The following is a 20,902-nucleotide window of genomic DNA, read 5'->3' on the forward strand; positions in this document are numbered from 1 at the left end:
TTCAATAAACTGCTGTAAATGTAGTGGAGGGATCTCCTGGAACACCTCCTCCCACCTGACAAGGCGACGCTCAAGTGCCTGAACGGAGAGGGAGTCGCAGTAGAAGCACGAGTCCTACCGGTGTTTCGGGCCTAAGCACTCCAGGCAAAGCGAGTGGAGATCCGCTCTCGCGAAGCGACATTTGCGTGATGAACAGGACACGAATCCCAGACGCTCAGGCATAGACGGAAGAAAGATGACCATGGAACCGGAGCAGGAAAATGAAGGACAAAGGAACAAACAAAAAAATAATCCCTGAGATGCTAGTGCGTCCGACCCTGACCACGCAGAGAAAAGGACTGAAGGGCGATGCACGGGGTGGAGCACAGGAAGGCAGGGCTGCGGTCACGTGCGGTGGCCACGAGTAAAAATAAAAGGACAAACAAGTTAATTTTTTTAACCTAATAAAAGTATTCTGATCCTGTCACGAAGGATAGAATGTCCCACACATATGGAGGAAGGGGGACGGGAAGTAGGAGTATGGGGGATTTCTCCAAAACTGACAATGGTGCACTGTTCTTAATTCTTGGTGAACTAAATGATTCTATATTCCATCTAAGGAAGGTCTCCGAAAAGGTTGAACTTGCCCTAAATTATGTGAAAGCTACTCTTGTTTTAGCAGATGAGGACCTGCTAAGCAATGAGAATCCATGGGACGTCTTCATTAACTCCAATGGCTTGCTGCAGCTGTATCCTGGTAGCTGGGAGTTTGGTGGTCAACCTTATACTTGGTGTGCTTGGAATTACAGGTCATGGATTGATTACATCCTATTTCCGTTTGCATTGTGCCACTTAATTGGAAAACTGCAGATCACTCCCACTCCTGGGAGTGATCATGCGGTGAAGAAATTCACCAGTGCCTCGTGGCTGGCACCGGAGAAAAAGACAGCGGGTGAGGTAAGGGTGAACCTGGCAACAGAACATACTGGTCTGTTGAAAACATTGAGTGCTACACAGCTTTTAATGATTCATTATGTCCCATGGAGATGGCTAAAGAGAAAGTGTCACCTTATGTCAGTCGTCATTTGAGAATGCAAGAAATGTTACCCAAAACCCTGGTAATAGTGCCCGAGTTAAAACGATAATTTAAAAAATAAGTGGTTTGAACCAGTTGTAGCGAGCGTAAAATGTAAACATGTCTGATCATTGAGAAAAATGGAAAGATTAACTGATGTGGATGTTAAGATGAGGGAGGAAAAGAATAGCTCAATTGAAGACCAAAACATAAAAACATTCCTAAAAGAAATATTTCATTGATAAGTACCACACATTGGTTTACTACGTACAAAGCGCTACGCTATGCTGACAGACGTAAATTTATAACATTTTATAAATCTCATATGACCATTGATTCAAGAGTGGGAACTGAAGTTAACTGAAGTTAACCCTCTATCTGGAAAAAATTGGATGAGTTATTTAGTTGGTCTAAATTATAAAGCTAGTGACGTAAAGCAGCCTACAATAGAGGAGAGATGGGGGGTACGTTAGATATTAAGATAGAGGCATTCTAAGTGATCATTCGGAAATTGAAGCCCTCCAGGGCCTCTCGCCCTGATGGGATACCCAATTTAATCTATAAAAATGTAATCTATAAACATAAACCATAATATTGGGCACCATCCTATCTCATCTCTTCGAGAATGTCATAAACACATGCTTTATACCCGTCAGCTGGAAAGCATCCATTTTGATACAGGTATTTAAAAAAGGGTCTAGAGATAATCCCGGAATGTATTGCCTTCTAGCCATGACAGATGATCGAAGATATTATCCCATATTCTACTAGTGGAAATTAAACAGTGGATTAAAAATTACAATTTATTACCGAAGTTCCAAACAGGCTTTAGACAGGGGATTAGCTCCTTGTCAAACCTTTGTTCTCTGGCATTTCTTGTGTGTCAAAGCAAGATGAGACCATGATGCTCTTTATATATTTATTTATTTAGAATTTGTATTCCATCGTACCACAAGCCCACAGGCCTCAGGGCACGCAAACAACAGAAAGGAACAAACAATCCTGACAAAAAAAGTACAAAACAGTGCGCTAAGAAGGCCAGGGACGAAACTCAGGAGTCAAGGGGGGCAACGCCATAGAGGAGGTGTAGTACTAGTCAGGTAAAATATTTAAAAAGCAAGGTTTTCAACACCTTCTTGAACTTTGTGGGTGTATCACCATACTGATGCTAAGTGGTAGTGCATTCCAAGCACGGGGACCTTGGGCGTTAAAACTATGCCCACCTGCCTTTAGCAGCTTGAACCTCGGTTGGATCAATCTACGATGCTGTTGTGATCCGAGTGAACGACTCGGGACATATGGCTGGATGCGTGCTTTGAGATATTCCAGGGCGACATTCACCACACATTTATCGGTTAGTGTTAACATTTTGTGGGTGATGCAATGTTTCACTGGTAACCAGTGTAGGCCCCTTCTGGCAACAGTGATTTGAGAGCGTCTGGCTAGACCTGCAACAGCCTATACTGCACCATTCTGAGTGACCTTAAGTGGCTATAGCAGAAATGGTGCATCCGCTAAGCAGGCTGTTGCAGTAGTCTAGACAAGTGTTTATGAGACCTGGGGCTAAAATCACCAATTTCGCTTGTGTAAAAAGGTTGTATGTTGTGTAGCAGTTTATTTATCAGACCACAAGAGGATCTAACAGCTGCTACATGTTGACACATGTAAAGTTCGGATTCCAAGATCACACACACCGAGAGTTTTTACTTTTTGTTTCACTACAATGGGCGTGTCCATAATTAGAAACTTTGCATACTCTCCTGAAAAGGATCTCAAGCTCAGTTTTACTTGCGTTGAAGACCAGGGAATTTACAGCCATCCACACATGGATGGTCCTATAGATAGTATTCAAAATTTTCGAGTCCGCAAGGTATGAGCAAGAAATTTTGATGATGACTTGAAGGTCATCAGCATATTTTGCCACTAGCACACCTAGGCCAAGTAATAAAAGCAGAAAGGGAATCATACAGATATTAAGCAGCATCAGAGAGATACAAGACCCCTGTGGGATGCCACAGGTGCTAAGGGAAGGAGCAGAGGAAACATCACCTACACTACTTGTGCAGTCCTTTGACCCAAAAAAGAAGAGATCCAAAGCGCAGCTTTAGGCGAGCAGCCCGCAACTGATTGAAATCTCTCGGCTAATAAATCATGATCTACAAGATTAATTGCCAAAGATAAATCTAAAAGCATCAAAGATGATAGAAGCCCATGATCCATGTTCTGGAGCAAGTTGTCCTTGAGGTCCAGCATGGACGCCTCAGTGCCGAAGCCTTTCCTAAACCCAGATTGGCAGGGAAGCAAGATGTTATAAGCCTCAACATAGTTCTGGAGTTGCAAATGTGCTACTTTATCCAGAACTTTCAGAATAAAACGGCACATTTGTAATTGGCCAATAATTATCTGGAATAAAGGGGTCCAATGATTCCTTTTTTAACAGGGGAGTTACCCAAGCCTCTTTTAAAAAGAGAGGGACATTACCTTCAAGGAAAGATTAATTAATGAACTTAGTGACCCACAGGCTTAAAGACTCTCGACATCTTATGAACAAACTTGCCGGACAGGCATCGCTATGGCATGAGGTAGGCTTCATGGACGCAATAGTTTCTGACCCAAATGATTTGGTGCAAGGAGTGAAATCAAAAACAAAAGGTTCAGACTGAGGGGAAACCACTACTTTTTGAGCTACAGCTACTATGTCCTGAGGTGAGCAGTGGTCCCTAACCTGCAAAGTGTTAGTTTGATGCGTGATGACCTCTTTAATGAAAACATCATGAATAGCCTGGCAACACAACTTGTCTTTTAAGAGAATAGAGGTAGGGGGAGGGAAGGTATGCTCGTGAACTCACTCAAGATGGAAAACAATTTCTTGGAGTTAGATTTAGCACTCTGAATTCTGCTATTATAAATATCAGACTTCGCTTTTGTGATAGCCTCCTTGTATTGTTTAACAAGGGACTTATAGGTGGCCAAAGTGAGGTCAGATGGAGTTTTATGCCAGTCACGCTCCGCAGCGCGTTCCTGTTGTCTAATGTAGATGATAGCATAATTAATCCAGGTTTTTTTATGGCTACGGATTTAATAGTTCGAATCCTGAGAGGCACCAACAAATTGGTCACATCTGTAAGTGATTTAGTTATGTGATACGCTGGGTCGTCTGCACTCTCAAATACCTCAAGACGACCTAACGTCTTCGAGAGAAGTGGGGCAAAATGTTCTGGAGTAAGGGTTTTCAAGTTACGCATACCTATTTCCCTCCTGGGATTGGAATCAAGATTGGCCGGAGGAACTGGGGGAATGATGGCAAAAGTTAGCAAACAGTGGTCGACCAAATACAAGGTGAAATGACTAATGAAGTCAGAGACAGCTGATGGGCTAAAAAACAATCCTCTTTATACATGCTTTATAGATTACAAGAGTGCCTTGGACACTGTAGACCGGTGAGAGATTGTGGGCTAAACTTCGGGCGTGGAACTTGAGTCCGAGTGTCTTATTTTTTATTCAAGAGCTTTATTCAGACACAGTGACTCAAGAGTGGTTAAACCAGGTGGGTACACTCAGCGGTAAAATTAGAAACTAATTTTGGGTTACAACAGGTATGCCCATTGGCCTCGATATTATACAACTTATATGTTGCAGACATGAGGCAGCACATGAGGGATACTCGTACCTTCCCACTGAAAATTGTAAATGAATTTGTAAGTTGCCTTGCCTATACCCTCCTGATTGACTGCACCCCAATTGGACTACAACGCAGGATGAATTGCCTATGTGAGTATTCCCGGATAAACAATTTGAGCATTAACTATAATAAAACTAAAATCATGATTATTGTTCCAAATAAAAAGGGAAGGAAGCAATTTAGATGGACTCAGGACAACGAAGACATTGAAGTTGTGGATTTTTATATATATCTGGGGTTCTACATATATAACTCCATGAGTATAAAGGCCCTCGAAAACTTAGTTCGACAAAAGGTTGAGCGAAGATTTGTAGCTATCCTAAATTTGATCAGACAGAAGACTGGATACTCAATTGAAGCCTTTGTAAAATTATTTAAAACCTGCATTGTACCTTGTTTGGCCCATGGCCTTGAGATTTTTACGAATCAAGAAAATTTGGGCAAGAAATCGGAGGGAAGACTTTGGAGAAGAGCGTTGTGGTTGGGGGGAAATATCCTAACGGAGGAAATTCATTTGAATTAGGATTAATATCTCTTCAAACCCAATTGAAAATACGAATGGGAATCTTCTTCCTCTGAATGTTAGACAAGAAGGATAAGGAATCTTATTTTGCTAACTTCAATAACCTGTTATAAAAAGATCTGGACAATAACCCCTTAGGGGAGGGGGTGTGGGATGCATACCAATTCTTTGAGGAGATTAGCTTTCAGGTTTCTCCTGAAGATCAAATTGGGGTTATGGAAAAAAAAGTGAAAAGGTTAGCTGCAATATGGGATAGAGAAGCCAATGTCTCATACTTGGGCAAATTCAAAAAATTAGAATGATATGTGAAGCAGGGACTACCGGTGGATGTTCCCTGTCTTTATCTTACTAAACTAATCGATATTAGGGTGCAAAGGTTTGTAATGAATTTAAAATTGGAATGGATACCCTTCTCTCTCTCATATAGGTGCCTGGAAAGGGACACTGTATGCTCTTAGATCTTGTAGAATATGTAACCTAGCGGTTGAAACCCCCAGGTATTTACTCACTTTGTGCCCGAAATGAGTGGAAATGCACAAAAAATCTTATGTTGGATTGAGGTTTCAAATTGAAAATGTTACCTATGACTACGTATGGACTTTTGTATATTCAGAGAGGTCAACAACTTAAAATGTTGTGGTCTACCAAATATGGACTAAAAATCAAGCGTTGTAATTGCACCTAGAGATGATTACAATCTTGTAAATTGGCCAATATTGTTTTTTATTACAGAGGAGAAAAAAAAGAACACAGCCTTTGTTTTTGCAGTTGTATGATGATAGGATTTTTATGATAGCTGTAGATAATTGCTTTTTAGGTTGCGTTTGAAATCTTAAGTCATGAATTGTTTTATAGCTCGCTTATTACTATAATGTTTTTATCGATGTATCATGTTAAAATTGTGGTTTTATTTTTTACTATTATGTATCTATTATGTTTATTAATTGTAATAATGTGTTAAAAGGTTTATAACAATTAAAAAAAAATTAGAATGGAAATATTTAGCAAACACCTGCTAGGCAGGAAATGCTTGGAATTTAGTGTTTCCAGACCTACTTCCTATTAATCACTCGTTTAAAAATTGGGACTGGTCTGATCTTTTTGAAGCTTTCTGAATAATCCTTTGCTGATTAAGCTTTTTCCATTATTGGGGCCTACTCTAAGTACTGGCTCCTCCCACTCATTTATCTGAATGGTGAAAGACAGACTTTGGGCTGGGTTTTCATCTTCCTCTTTCAAGGAATTCAGTATTTCATCTAATTTTTGACTGCTGCAGCTTTTCAGAGTGTCCCCTTCCAGTGTGGAATGCCACTTGCAACTATGAGGAAGGTTGATTTTCAAGAGTTGAGAAGAATTCCCATCACCAAATTGTTCTCCTACAGAGATTATGGCGATTTTGGGGACGCCGCTCAATCAGATGACAGGTCACTGCCATTCATACTCGCACCGGAGCAGATAATTCACACTGACCCTGTACCTTGACCGTGGCATAAAATGTGTCCTCCTTTCCCTCAAGAGTACAAAGAAAATGTGAGTTATTTGCCAGCTTGGTGGTCATTTTCTTAATATTGAACTCCGTTTCTGTGTGATCTTGGACAGTTTTCCGTGTCGGAGATCAGTAATCTGTAGGAATTAAAAGTAATTTTGAAATTGCGTGCATAGTATGGAGATCCGCTTTCTCCCCAGATTCTTTGCTGTCTCCCTTTTTTCTGAAGACAGTTCTCAGAACCTGTTTGTGGGGCGGATACCTCCACATTTTGATCTGGCTCGCACGGTTGGGGTCTAGGAATTTCTCGATTTGGGTCAGTCTCTATACCTACCCAGTCGGATTCAGGGTCTCTTGGGATACTTTTTTCTTTGGGAGGATCCCCCTTTCCTAAAAGGTAAGATTTCCTTATCCAAATCCCCTAGGGATCTTTCCCTTTCAAAGGAGATAATCATATTTTCCTTCTCCACGAAGTGGGTTTTTCTTTGACCCCGTATACTTACCCTCTTGTTATTTGGGTTCTAACTTCCCAGGGGTAGAAGAGTCACAATCAGGCTGAGAGGTTTCCCTGTTGTGCCAGGGAAGTGTACACATACCCCAAGATTGGTTTTATACCCTTGTATTGAGGACTTACGTAGGTGGCAGGGTCAGAAGGGTCATTTTGCTGATACCCTGCCTGGTTAACACTCGATTGGGCCTGGGCAGAGGGCTTCTTCTGCCTCCAATTCTGCTATCAGCTGGAGGATTATCTTTAGCCTCGACCCCCATCTCCAGGTCCAGGTCCAGGTCCAAAGGAGGGGCAGTTTTCACCTCTGCTACCCTGGCAACGGATGTGGTAGATTGCTTTGTTGTTTTAGAGGTGTTTTTACAGTCAGTGGGTTTCTTGACCTCGTATATCCTGGTGGCTTGCTCCATTACCCAATGCAGTGTGCTGAGCTCATGGAAACCACAACTAGTTGGTCAATTATATATTTGGGCAGAGTGTGGAAGTATGTGGTAACAAATTCCCTGCTATTCATATTCACCCGCCTGAAAGTCTGCGCCTAATTCACGTTTTAATTATTGAGCAAACTCCCTAGGGGCATGATCTTCCCCACATTGTAAATTATATGCAGCCTTGCAGGCCTCTTGTGGGTTCCAGTGAGTGGAGAAGTGCTTTAAAATTAACGCTTTATAGGAGGACCATTTGCAATGATCCTGATCTTCCACTCCTGCAAAGAAACTGGCGTATTCTGGGGAAAATGTCAATTTTACAAATCCCATGCAATTGACATTTTTAATTTCAAATGATAACATAATTTGTTTATAAAGTTCCAAAAGTTCCCACACCAAATACTTGGTGTTCTTGTGGTATTGGGTCATGTAGCTCTTTATGGCCTCCATCGGGCCGAGATGAGCCTGAATGGCAGGACCCGAAACTGATAGTGAGAACCGTCAACTGCGAACCTCAGGTACTTTGGGTTTGTGATGAATTGGCACATGAAATTAAGCATCCTGAAAATCCAATGACAACAAGCAATCCTGAAGTCGAAGGGCATGAATGATCGGCAAAAGAGTTCAGATCTTGAACTTGCCCTTCCTGAGGAACTTGTTCAAGCATCACACGTCCAAGATGGGTCGCAGTCCTCTGTCTTTCTTGGGGATTAGAAAATAGGTAGAGTACCTACCCTGATTCCTTTCCACTGCAGGCAACAACTCCATGACACCTTTCTCCAAAAGGGTAAAGACCTCCTATATGAGGAGCGGATCCAGATCTTTTTAAGGCTCGGCTCCCTCGAGGACAATCTGGGGGTGGTCTTAAAAAGGGGAAGCAGTAGTCTACAATGCCCAAGCATCAGAGGTTATGCCCTGCCAACTCTCCAAATGCAGATTCAGCCTACCCCCCCACCACAGTCCTGTGAACCAAGGCTTCAAAAGGGTTTTCGGGTTGCTGCTGAAGCAGAGGGGAAAGAAGCAGAGGCTGAGAGAGACGTTTTACCTCCTCATCCTCTTGAACCGTGGGGAGCTCTTCTTTGTCCCCTTTGAGGAAACTGGCCTCTTCCTCTAGCAATTGAGGAGTAGAAACGAAAAGGCTGACCCCCTCCAGCCGTGGGAAGACCCTTGAGATTCTGGCAGCTGGCGTATCAATGCTCCCAGCGATTCAGCTCCGGCCTTGGATGCCTGTCATTTTTCTATGCCCTTGTCGGCTTTGGAGCCATAAAGCTGGGAGCCATCAAATGGCATGTCCAATTGTCTTGACTGGACATCAGGTACAAAAAAAACAGATTTCCTTAGCCAAGCAAATCTCTGGCGACATAACTCACCGACCATAGCCCTGCTAACAGAGTCTGCAGAATCCAGACCACAGTGGAGAGATTGGCACATAGCATCCTTGCCATCTTGCACCAAGTTAAGAAAACACTCTCTCTCATCCACGTCAGGGTTATGGTCTACAGCCAAGGATATCACATCCCACAAGGTGTGCATATACTTGGCCAGGGCACACACTGCATTCATGGCCTTGAGAGCCATGCCGCCCAATACCCTCTTTCGAAAGGCGTCAAACCGTTTATCATCTTTATCCAGGGAGATGGTATGATAAAATGCAGTCTTAGAAGTTGATGTGGCTGCATGAACCACCAAGCTTCCTGCAGTGGGGTGTTTTGAAAGGAAATCCGGGTTGATTGAGGCAGCCCTGTATTTCTGGTCAGATTTTTGTTGACAGCCTGTGTGGTATCCGGTTTTAACCAGTTTTCCAACACTCTGGTTTTCAAAGCAGTGTGGAAGGATAACACAGGCTCCCTCGGGGTCCACTATCCACTATGTTATGACTTGAAACACTTGTGTATAGGCGCGTTACAAATACCATATCATATCATATATGATGGGTTATTTAGAACGCGCTGAATACCCAGAGGTTTCTAAGCGCGGACCCGGGGATCGAACCTGTGTTGCTCTGTGTCGTTTTGCTTCCAAGGCGAGCACGTTGCCACGCAGCTATCCCCCCAGTATGTCTGTGAGATCATACTTTTCCAGGATTGCCACAGGTTTCCGCCATCCTAGATATTCTGTGTCCTTCCCCTTCACTTCTCTATATGAAAGGTCAGAATGAAAAGTTAGGAGTGGCAAAATCTGTCTTAGGTGAGGTGTCTAAGCCACTAGCCTCTTTCAGAGTGTCCGCACTATTTTGCATTCTGGACTGCTCTGAGATTAATTCATCAGGCAGATTGCGAGTACCATAATCAAAGCCAAAAGGCACATTGTCATCTTCATCCTCCTCAAAAATGGACTCCATTGTCTTAAAGAAATCAGCCTTAGGTAAAGGCTTAAAAGACTTTGAAGGTCTCGAATTCTTCAAAGACGTCGATCGCGTTGAAGGCATCAACGATTTTAATGGTTTGAACAGTGGACTGGCTTTGATGGGCCAGGTACCCGCTCCTTTACAGGAGTCTGAGGAAGGCTTGTACTTCAATTTTTGTCGCGAGATAGACTCCTTCAATGAATGTCAAGGAGACTTAGTGCCCAGGCTCTTTGGCATGCGAGTAGTGGTCTCAGAAGATATCCTGCCGGTTTTAGCAGATGCGTTGGGGTCTGAAATCGTCAGGTGAGGAGCCGACTAAGACGACAGTGATCCATGGTGCTGTTTCTTTGTCTTTTTATGTGAAGAGGACAAAGGTTGAGATCTGGATCTCGAGCGCTTCAAATGTTTGGAGCGCGTTTTCACAGAACCTCCCTGCAGTCGTCCGACTGCCTCTTTCTTTAAGAGGTAGTATAATGGGATTTAGAAGGGGCCTACATGCCATGAGGTTCCCCTTCCTCTCCTTCAAGGCTTTCACTATCATTGACTGAGAGGAACCGCAGTCATCGACTCCGTGGTCCACACACAGATACCACAGGCAAATCCGATGTGGGTCCGTAATGGACATTTTAGTGCCACAAACGGATCACTGTTTGAAAGCGGTCTTCATAGTAGACACTTCAGACAAACTACGAAAAATTCTTGAAATACGCGATGAGAAATCGCTGAGGCGATGAACCGTCCGAAGCCTGCTGAGCATGCGGAAAAATTGAACTGAGGCAATGGGCGCTGAGCACGCTTCTTATACCAGGATCAACATCATGGTAGAGGACAGGATAAGATGGAGGCCGTCGAGGGCTATGACTCGACGCACAGCACCCAATCATATGAAACAATTTCCAAAGCTGCAAGCAGACTTACAAATGTATCTACGATGAGGATTATGTTGGAGGACACAATCCATTCGAAGGGCAAAAGAGAGCAAAGCAGCAAACAGATTGAAGGAGGGAACCATTTGGGAACTATGGTTGTGCAAAGAAGAAAATACAGCGGGAGTTTTCGAAATGGATCCATTTTGCACACGACATACAATTTTAAAAAATAAAACATCAGGCTTCTTGAGATGATCTGAGGTCATAGCTACAGAGACACACATTAAGAAATCAAAAGCACTCTTGGAGTGTTAATTAGAAACTTTGCAGATGGTGCTAAAAGAGCAGTCCGTGAAAAAATCACTAAAGCAGCAATAGGATCACAAACTGACTGGAAAGAAGGAACTAGGGCTCTTCTTACTTTGGAGAAAATCATCTATGCACAATCTTGCTCAGGATTGAGGGTCACTGAGCAGGTTCGAGCGAGATTGAAGGCAGCTCTCAGCCTACCACTCAACATAGGTGAGGTCTTTCATATTTATCTGAAACAAGTTTTCTTGCCTTCCAAAACCCTTAGCATGTAGCTTGCAGTAGTGAGTGGCATCTTCACACTGCCCCTTCCCTAATCTGCCAATTCATGCAACCTAGTGTAATGCTTGAGCTAAAATATGGCGCTGGTGTGCAGTGCATTTTGGGGGCACTCAGAGCCATATTGGATATTTGCTCCATGCCTCAGTGAAAGATGCACTTGTAGACAGATTTTCAGCATCAATGTTAGTATTTTACTGGAAAAACATGTTTTCAACATTTTTCGTTGCTTATGTTGGTCTGGCTCATCCAAGGACACAGAGCTCACAAAAACTGGGATCCGGAGGTGCAGGCTGATACCTGATAAGGTTGCTATGGGCACTGTCAAAGTTGAGGATGAGTTACAGAGTTGTTCTCTTTGCTGTTTTGAGAAAGGGAAGAGCCTCCTTGAGGTTGCTGTGGGTCACTACGGCAGGGGACTAACGGTTAGCCGCCAATGCGCAGACGCTCATGCCAGAAGGTTTGAGAAAAAGCCAACCCGCCCTTTGTGAAGGACTTATAATGTGGTGCTTTGGAAAGGTCTGGCAGAAAGCAAAGGTCTCAGTCGGAGGGCGGACGCTTCGCTCGAATCTGTTGGTTGCTGTGCTCTGTGCCTGGCTGTTTTCTGGGGCTTTCCAGCCACCTCTGGCAAGATGAGGAATGAAGGTGCACCAACGATGATGTATTCTCTTTAGATTACTGTGATTTATTTCCGTTTCAGTTTATTCCTTTATGTATGCGTAAATATGAATAAATAGCTGTATAAGAGCTAATTTACCTTCTAACTGTTTGTGTATCTGTGAATGATTGAATTGCCTACCTGCGTCCAAGGTTTGCCCTTTAGTGTACTGGTGATATAAAGATTGTGCACTTTTAGGCAGGCAAAACACCTACATGGGTACAATGTATGCATTTGATAATAAAAGGACTGACAATGGTAATGTGAGAAAGTAAAATGGTGTTAGGAGGACCCTAGATTTGTGAGTCTTGTGGAGCATACTCCACTCCCCCCCGACTAACTGACTTCCCTCTAAGATCTCAGACCATCTTATACAACACATAGAAGTCCGCTCAGACACAAAAGGCCTAGCCGTTAACACATCAAAACAAATTGAACCATGACCAAACTCTCCTCTCACATCCTATAAAAACCCCACAATAAGCATCTAACAATACCCAAGATGCTGTAATCTATTAGAACTTGGGCTCTCCCCTTCGGTTGACATACTCACAAGTATCTCTGTCAAACCTATACAAAGAGGTTTGGCACCAAGGACCCCAGGAGTACTAACATGCAATAATCAAAAACACAGGTTCTGCATCTGCCGTTCCAGCTATATCAAGAATGCCCCCTCCCACTGTTTCCTTAAAGAGCCACGCATAGTGAAGCAAGTAAAAAATTGTACAAGGGCATTATACAAGAACACTTTACGTTATATAACATTACAATCATCTAATACATCAACATTATAGCCAAACTGAAAGACTAAAAACAAGAGAAGCTGCAAGTCAAGGTCACAACAGAGGCATACATAAGCTCTGCATTTATGGGGAATACAACAACACAATCAAGAATGTCCCTGCAAAGTGTAAATCAAATACCCAACATGCAAGGAAGAGGTACCACAAGCCATTACTGGAGGTCCGTACAGAGTGTGGCACGGCACTGCACATAAATGGCTGCAGTACACCATGCAGTTACCAGAGGTGATGGCAGGGACACACACAGCACCGCATATACGCAGGTGCAGTAGCATAAGCCTGGTTTAGCCAATGGCCCATAAAGGGGCCGGATAGTATGGGCCCCATGCTTGTCCCCTAAGGGAAAAACTACAAATAACGACAGATACCAGAGTTAAATAAAGTTGTTTATTAAATGTAGTGTGTGTTTCTTTTTCTACGTATGTGTGTGTATGTGTTTTTAAAATGGTAAGGTAAATCTAGTCCACCATGGGGCTGGATGGAAGGTTAACAAAAAGAAAAGGATGAAGGAACAGAACTACCCTGCCCAAGAATGGACTTGGCAAGGGAGAAAGGAATCTCAAGAAGAGTTTGAAAAAAGGACAGTATAGAAAGAAGAAGAGACAAGAGAAGAGGGGAGAACAAAAAGAAAATAATTCTTTGGGGGGTGCTTGAGCATTCCCAGGTCACAAAGACATTGAGGGCGCCATGGGAAGTGTGTGGGAAGCCCCCATAGTGCTAACTGTGGAGCAGAACTGCATGGCAGGAGCAGCCTGGGCTCCCACTGGGCAGTGACTGGTGTCAGCCCACCCGGGGGCCAGACCAGACAGTCCCAGGAAGATTAAACGGCCCGGGCAGTGTTTGTGGGACAGCCTGTGCCGAAGATAAAGAACAGCCTAGCGTGAGGGGGCAGCACAAACCAGGCTGCACAGCCATGCCACCTGTTGGACCGCCTCATGGCCAGCGAGGCAGGCACTTCAGAAAGTCCTCACGGGTCACGCGAGCTAGCCAGGTGTCCCGGAGGTGAAGGGCAGCAGTCTTTGTAACACTTGTTACAAACTTTTTGGCTGTGTTTTTCAGTTTATGTGGTGTGCAGGGGACGGGAGTGTCTCAAGTGTTAAGACACTTTCTCTTTACAACTTGTAAAGCAGCGCAGATTAGTTGGGGGACATCCTCAGAGGTCTCAACCGTTCTCAATATTCAAATGATCTACTACAGAAAAGAAAACATTGATATTTTTCACCTCTATTGAAGGAAGGTACTGTTGTCAAAAGAATCTGATAAGAAATTACTAAAATTATTGACAACTTTCAATAACCATTGTGCTCGCCAGCACCTATTACTTTAATAATATATATTCCACACAAAAGAGCAGCATCTTTAAAAGCATTAAAAAGATGCAATCCTATGCCCGTGACTATAGGGGTCCTCTTTCTCAGGGTACACAAGGAAAACGTATGTATCACGTGGCTAAAGGAAAGTACTTCTGACCCATCACTCACACTGCACTTTTGTGCCAGTTCAAGAATGGAGTTTCCCACCACTGTCATCAACTTGGCACTCCATGACAATGTGAAGGGGCCAGACATTAGTTGTGAATGAGTGTGCTATTAGCTGGGTGGTGCTCCGATAAATGCCCTTTATTTCCCAAAAACAACACGCAACAGACTAAACACATGGTATTTTTGCTCATCTGCAAAAGCAGAACGTGGAAACAAATGTCAAAGCAGTAAATCAGGAAATATATGAGAAATGATTGTAAAAATGTACATGTGGTGTTTACAATGAGCGTAGCTCCACTAGAGATTCAATATAATATACCACTGTAATGCCTGTCCTACCATTCCAAGACAGTCTCTGCGAAAAAAACTGCTTTCGTTAAGATGCAATTTTCGCCAAGTAAGATTACACCATGGAGCAGCTGGTAGTTACAGATTGAACGACTTGTTAGTATATTTCTTAATCACACTATAATTAATGCAGCACACAAATGGAAAACACATTAAAGTAACCTACAGCAGATAAATAATTCTCTTAAAAGCAGCATATAACCCATTTCTTCCCAACTTAGACAAATAAATGTGCTCCAGTAAAATGGCTGCCACTATAAGAGACCCTTCACCATGGTGCTGTGCTTCAGTAAAATGGCTGCCACTATAACAGACCCTTCACCATGGTGCTGTGCTCCAGTAGAATGGCTGCCACTATAACAGACCCTTCACCATGGTGCTCTTATTCTGGATAAAGGAGCAGCTTACTGGCATCAGGGTCCCTCTAATATGTATCTTCAAAAGCTCTATCGGAGCAAATGCTCACTGCGTGACCTATAACAAGGAACACTAAAGAGAGAAGGACATGGGAAACCAGGTAGCATAAGGGAAGAGAGGCGCAGTAAAGGAGTCAACAGGCAACTATACATTTCCTAATTTTTACATGATATATGCTAAAGATTTGTATACTGAAGTTCCACACTTTGTATCACATTTGAATGTTTAATCGAATGTATAGATACATTTTTTTATTTTGTGTATGTAACAGTAACTTTTAATTAGATATCTACCCATGCACCCGAATACCAATAAGTCTCAACTACCAAACTATGCACTTTTCTGCAAAGAGTATAAAAGGAAGACAAAATAAAGGACAAATAGGTAGGAAGGGCAGGTGATGTTAGATTTTAATTTAAATACATATTAATAACTTTCTTTCTGTTCCAGAAAAAACTTTCCAAAGAGTGTGAGGTTCCAATTTGTTTGCTTACCTCTTTGTTATCTGGGAAGGATCCTGCAGAGTTGGATCAAGTTCAAAAACCTCATTATCCAGTAGCCTCCGTAGAGTCACGTCTGCCAGTTGCTCAATGACTTGAAAGACTTCATCAATGTTGAGGAACATAGAAAACTCTCGCTCTTTTCCTCGGGCAGTGATGCGGATGATGTCAGTCATCAAAACATTAGTGGTTCTCTCCAAATTCTGAACATCGACCCAGGGAATTAAAAGTTTCACTGTAATTTAAGATAGGAATATAAGTAAAATGCGTCATTTAAATCCACGCCTTAATCTTGCATTTCACTATCAGAACTTAAAAAGTAAAACAAATGTTAAAACCACATAATAAGCTGAATCTGTAGATCTATTTGTCTTAAAGTTGCACAAGCAGCAAATTCCCTGCAGACTAGTTGGAAACCTTATAATCAAAGGTGGTCATTGTAAAGAAGAGACATTAATTACCAGGATGAGGCATTGCCTACCAAGGGAAGCCAAGGCCAAAAAACAGAAGCATAGGCTATCCTTATTGATATTGTTAAAATGCCAAGATGGCTTTCTTTCTAAAATCTGCTGTGGCAGACATAACAGGACTAGCAGTTAAATACACATATTAAATTGATTCTGAACATTATACGTGCAGAGGAAATCCAAATAGAAAGGGGGAAGTTATTCCAAAAAGATGGAGCCAATCGACTTCAAAAATAAATGCAGCCATCGCTCACAATAAGTACCATTTGACTAGCAGGAAAAAATCGTTATTTGGAACATATGGAGAGTCACCTTCCATAGGCACACTGGCACTCCAAACATGTTAACACTAAATGAAGTATCAAGCATAAATGGGCTCAATAAATACACTAACATTGTACCTCCTAAGCCCAGAGTTGCTTGTACATATGCCTCTCGTCCACACTCCACCCCCTCCAGCACCCCGCCTCCCCAGCATCACATACCAAAAATAGAAATCGGGAGAAAAAATACACACGCACAAATACATTTAGGAAAGCTTTTTGCTAGCCGAAATATGCCCCTTTTTGTGTGGGTGTGAGGAGGCACAGTGGGATTACTTTCTGTAATCCCAAAGCTCTAAGGCATTACACCATCAGTCTGCAATATTTTTTGTAATCTAGACTAAGTTTCAAAACATTGGCCTTTACTCTACTGCAACTCAATGTAAATATTTTCAACCCAAGTGCTATGATCACACTTTTTTTTAACAAGGAGAACCAGAGGACGCTGACAAGGATCCACACAATGTGCAGAGATCCTTTGCCGTAAAGGTAAGCATTACTTCTGCAAATAAGCCCAATTGACGTCATTCAGCAGCTACTGCATTCCCTGACCACTGAAGGACAAGAGAGAAGCTGATAATCAAATCTATGTTCTTGAACATTCGACACCCATATATCACAGGGATTTGTGAAAATAGAGATTTTGACACAGGTTTCACATGTTCATTTTGGAATTAGCAGTTGGGGTCTCTCCTTTTAGAAAGTTTATACTTGGTTTTCATGAGATAATCAAATCATGTAAGGAAGGCATGGTATCAACAGTAAGACAGGCACAAGTGACCCCAGTTCAAGGGCGTTTATTGAACTTCAAAAAGGGTTTGAAAAAAGCCTATCTAACCCTAAATCTACAGATGGGAGCAAGCTACGACCATCAAATAATAATAACGCAGTCTGAGTGGTGTCTTGCCAAAATAAAAGGACCTATACTAATAAACCTATTGCCAATCCTTACATCTAAATACAAATAGTGTGGGAAATAGTAAGTGTTGACAAAATGATATGTCAGGATGTTCAGGTCGTTGGCCTCCCTTCCCCACAGTTTCAGCATGGGACAAGGCTCAGCACAATCTCTGGCTTTTCAAGCACGAGGATACAGTTCAATCATTAGCATCAGGGCCTTCCGTGCCCAAGTCTGTTTGCCTTTCAAAGTCTATTCTTTCAGAGGGCCTGATGCGACAAACAAACCATAAGTTATTTTCCTCTTAGGATTTCACAAGTACTCCATTTCTCAGGTGATTCACTATTCACCTCGGATCCCCCTCAGCCATGCTCAGATCCTCTTTAACATAATCTTCAATTTGTCTCCCTCCGCTGTGCTCGGACCAACTTCATCTACTTTGTCATCAACTTTCTTTACGCTATTAATATTGAAGACTTTCGATTGTGCACAGGATTTTGCTTGACCTTTGCAGGACCACTTTGATTCACAATTCTTTCACACTCTTTCAGTTTGATTTCTTACAAAGATTTTCGAATGAGCACGCACACGGTGCCGGACCACTCTGTCTAAGGTATCGGACCTTGGCTTCAAAGTTCAATCACTCATCTGTTGTTCAATTTCACTTGCATTGATTATCACACACGCTTCATACAATGTTCGCTTCAGCGTTCACTATACAATGTTTCCGCTTGCTAACCTTGGCTTCAACACAGACTGGTCTGGTATCAGTCTCCCCAATTCACCGGCTGTGCTGACTTCCCTGGCGCTGCTTTATTGTAGAAGCCAAGGACAGTGCAACAGTGGCAAACGATTCTCCCCTCCTTGACCATTGACGCATTAGCGCCCCCGGTACCTACAACACACAATGCAGGATTCTTCAGCATTGTTTCTTGGTCTTAAGTTTTCTATTCTCGAAGGTTCATAAAGTAACAGTTCCTCTTCGAAAAGGTCATGGGAATTTCCCTCCTTACAATCCCCTTCGGTTTTGCCATCTTTCACCTTGTATTAAGCTGCCATCTTGGAACTGCTGCTTCCTCGTTTGCTTTGCCTCGCTCAGAGTGCGCTCTCGTGCTCCGCCTTTGATCCGTGTGGGAAGTGTAATGGAAGTCAGGCATTTGTAATGGGCAGTAATTGCCTGACCCTGCCTGAACATTGTATTGGGACATGTCTGATATACAGCTGGTGTTAGTCTGTTTTCTCCCATAGTGAGCTGTTCGTGAGAAAGTGCTCATGTTGGGAAAGGCAGGTTGAGTTCCTAAGTATCCTACCTGGTAGGATGGGGTAAAGGTGTTACAGTGAAGGGCATACCGCAACTCGCCATCCGGTGTCCCACTCCCACTGCCCGAAGACTCCTCACCCAGGAGATCCTCCCGCATTGGTCCACTCCTAGGAAATGGATCCAAAAGCAATGGCCGTGTCCTGGCCACCTGGATGACAGATCCCCCAGGGACTAGCGGGTGAGACATCATAGGTTTCTCACAATCCTCAATGCACACAAGAAAGATGGAACTTTTAAGCAAGTTCACCCGAGAAATGCCTTGAGAGAAGGAACCACCGGCTGGCACAAACCACTGTCCTTGTATTGGTAGGAGACTTCACATTGTACAGTTGCTGGGTGTGTCAGAGCTCCAGGCAAATCCTAGATACAGCGCATGTACATGCGACTAATTGGAAGGTGGAGGCCAAAGGGATTGTAGAAAGCACAGGGAGTTCTTCCGAATAGGGCTGGATGAATACTCTTCACTAAAAGGAGCTCTTGAAGGACCCAATTTACAGAGGACTCAAATCGTACAAGACCAAACTTAGTAATCTCAACTTCAAACCCATGCCTATTCACAGAGGACTGACATTTCTTCTTGAGATATAGATGGCCAGTGAGACCAAGGATCTGAAAAAATGCAAAAGTTGATCTTTAATTCATGTGAACTATATCGTTCTCATTAACAAGAAGAGCCTCCGGCACAACCACCTGGTCACCATACTACCATTGTTGTAGGTCATTGTGCACTTCCTTAAATCCAATTTCAGATGTCTTTTGTAAGGGTGCAGAAGTACGTGTCTGGCACAGTGGTGGCAGGTTTATTATTAAAATAAAGAAAAGGAAAAATCTATCTTGCCCCATTTCTATGAGGGGTTGCCCTGCCTCAACAAAAACACTAATGACTCTGTCAGAATGTCTTGTAACAAAGTGTACACCTTCCTCTGTCCAAACATATTTCCGCCCCTTAAACTTAAACTAAGGAAAAATGGATGTCTTCTTGATCCAAAAGAAGACTTCTCTCATGCTGGATATAGTATTCAGTTCTTGATGAAAATATGCAACGACTGATTCTTCAAACAGAAATTCCAAGCATCAAGGGGAAGCCTCTTCCTGTTGCTCTTCCCTTCCGTTCACAAATGTCTTCTTTAATCTCCTGCCAGACTTAATGGTAGGCCTTCTCATCACAAAACAGCCTTTCCTTATATCAGGCGAGAAAGACCCTTCCCCCTTGTTTCTTTCTTTCTTTTTTTTTTATTTGGAGAGCGCACTACAGCCCACAGGCATCAAGGCGCGGTCAAGGAGCGTAAGAAGGCTTAATTCAGAGTTACAAGGAATGTGGCCCAACATCAAATAAACTTAGTGCATATTACTAGTTACAAATGCGGAGATACATACAGGTAAGAGCGATGGTAACATAGGCACTTTCGATGCGAACAGATGAAACAGCAGAGCGTACATGTGAAATGTCATACAAAGAGCATGGTTTTGATAGCTTTACGGAAAGCTGCATGAGAGTCAATTACGCTAATATGAGAAGGGAGGGCGTTTCAGTAGGTGGTGGCCACGGAGGGAAGCTGGAACCGCCCGCAAAAACTCTGCGGGTATTTGGTACGGTGATCCTGTTGGAGTATGCCGTTCTGGTTGGCCTTACTGGTGGGGATTTGGAAATCCTTTGGGCGAGGTAGGGGGGTACCAAGTCATGGACACTTATGCGTAAGGGCGAGGGTTTTGAAAACAATCCTTTCCTTAACGGGAAGCCAGTGGACCTGCCTCTTGACCTCAGAGATGTGGTCCCTCCGAGAGACACCTGTGGCAGCTCTAAGGGCATTGTTTTGAACTAGCTTTACTTTAGGAATATTCTTGCCGGAGGTCCCACCAGAAAATGCATTACAGTTGTCCATTCTTGACACAATTATTGCCCTAGCAATGGTGAGACAGTTCTGTTTGGATAAGAACGGTCTAGTTGCATTGAGCAATTTGGAGTGGTACGCAGAGGAGGATGCAATGGCATTAACCTGCCTATTCATAGTCAGGTTAGGTTCCAGATATACACCCAAGGCCTTAACGGCTTCGGAGACAGCGATGGGGATGTTATCAATAGTGAAGGAGCTATATTGCTTGTCCAATTTACCCAAGGTGGCCAGGGATCCAATTAACAGACGTTCGGTCTTGTCGCTGTTGAGGCACAACCAGTTTTCTCCAAACTTAAACTTGCAGCGTCA

General features: G+C 43.0%; 1 protein-coding gene across 3 annotated transcripts in view; it reads right to left on the reverse strand.

The window, feature by feature from the left end:
- Nucleotides 1-20,902, reverse strand: part of TBC1D8 (TBC1 domain family member 8) — a 1,594,530-nt gene that overhangs the window by 1,060,064 nt on the left and 513,564 nt on the right. For all 3 annotated transcript variants that reach the window (XM_069636713.1, XM_069636714.1, XM_069636711.1), the window contains exon 5: nucleotides 15,684-15,924. In XM_069636713.1, the coding sequence (XP_069492814.1) occupies nucleotides 15,684-15,924 (241 nt within the window). The remainder of the gene's footprint in view (nucleotides 1-15,683; nucleotides 15,925-20,902) is intronic.

This window comes from Ambystoma mexicanum, chromosome 7p, assembly GCF_040938575.1.
Source record: "Ambystoma mexicanum isolate Mex_15411 chromosome 7p, UKY_AmexF1_1, whole genome shotgun sequence".
In the NCBI taxonomy this organism is placed as follows: Eukaryota; Metazoa; Chordata; class Amphibia; order Caudata; family Ambystomatidae; genus Ambystoma; species Ambystoma mexicanum.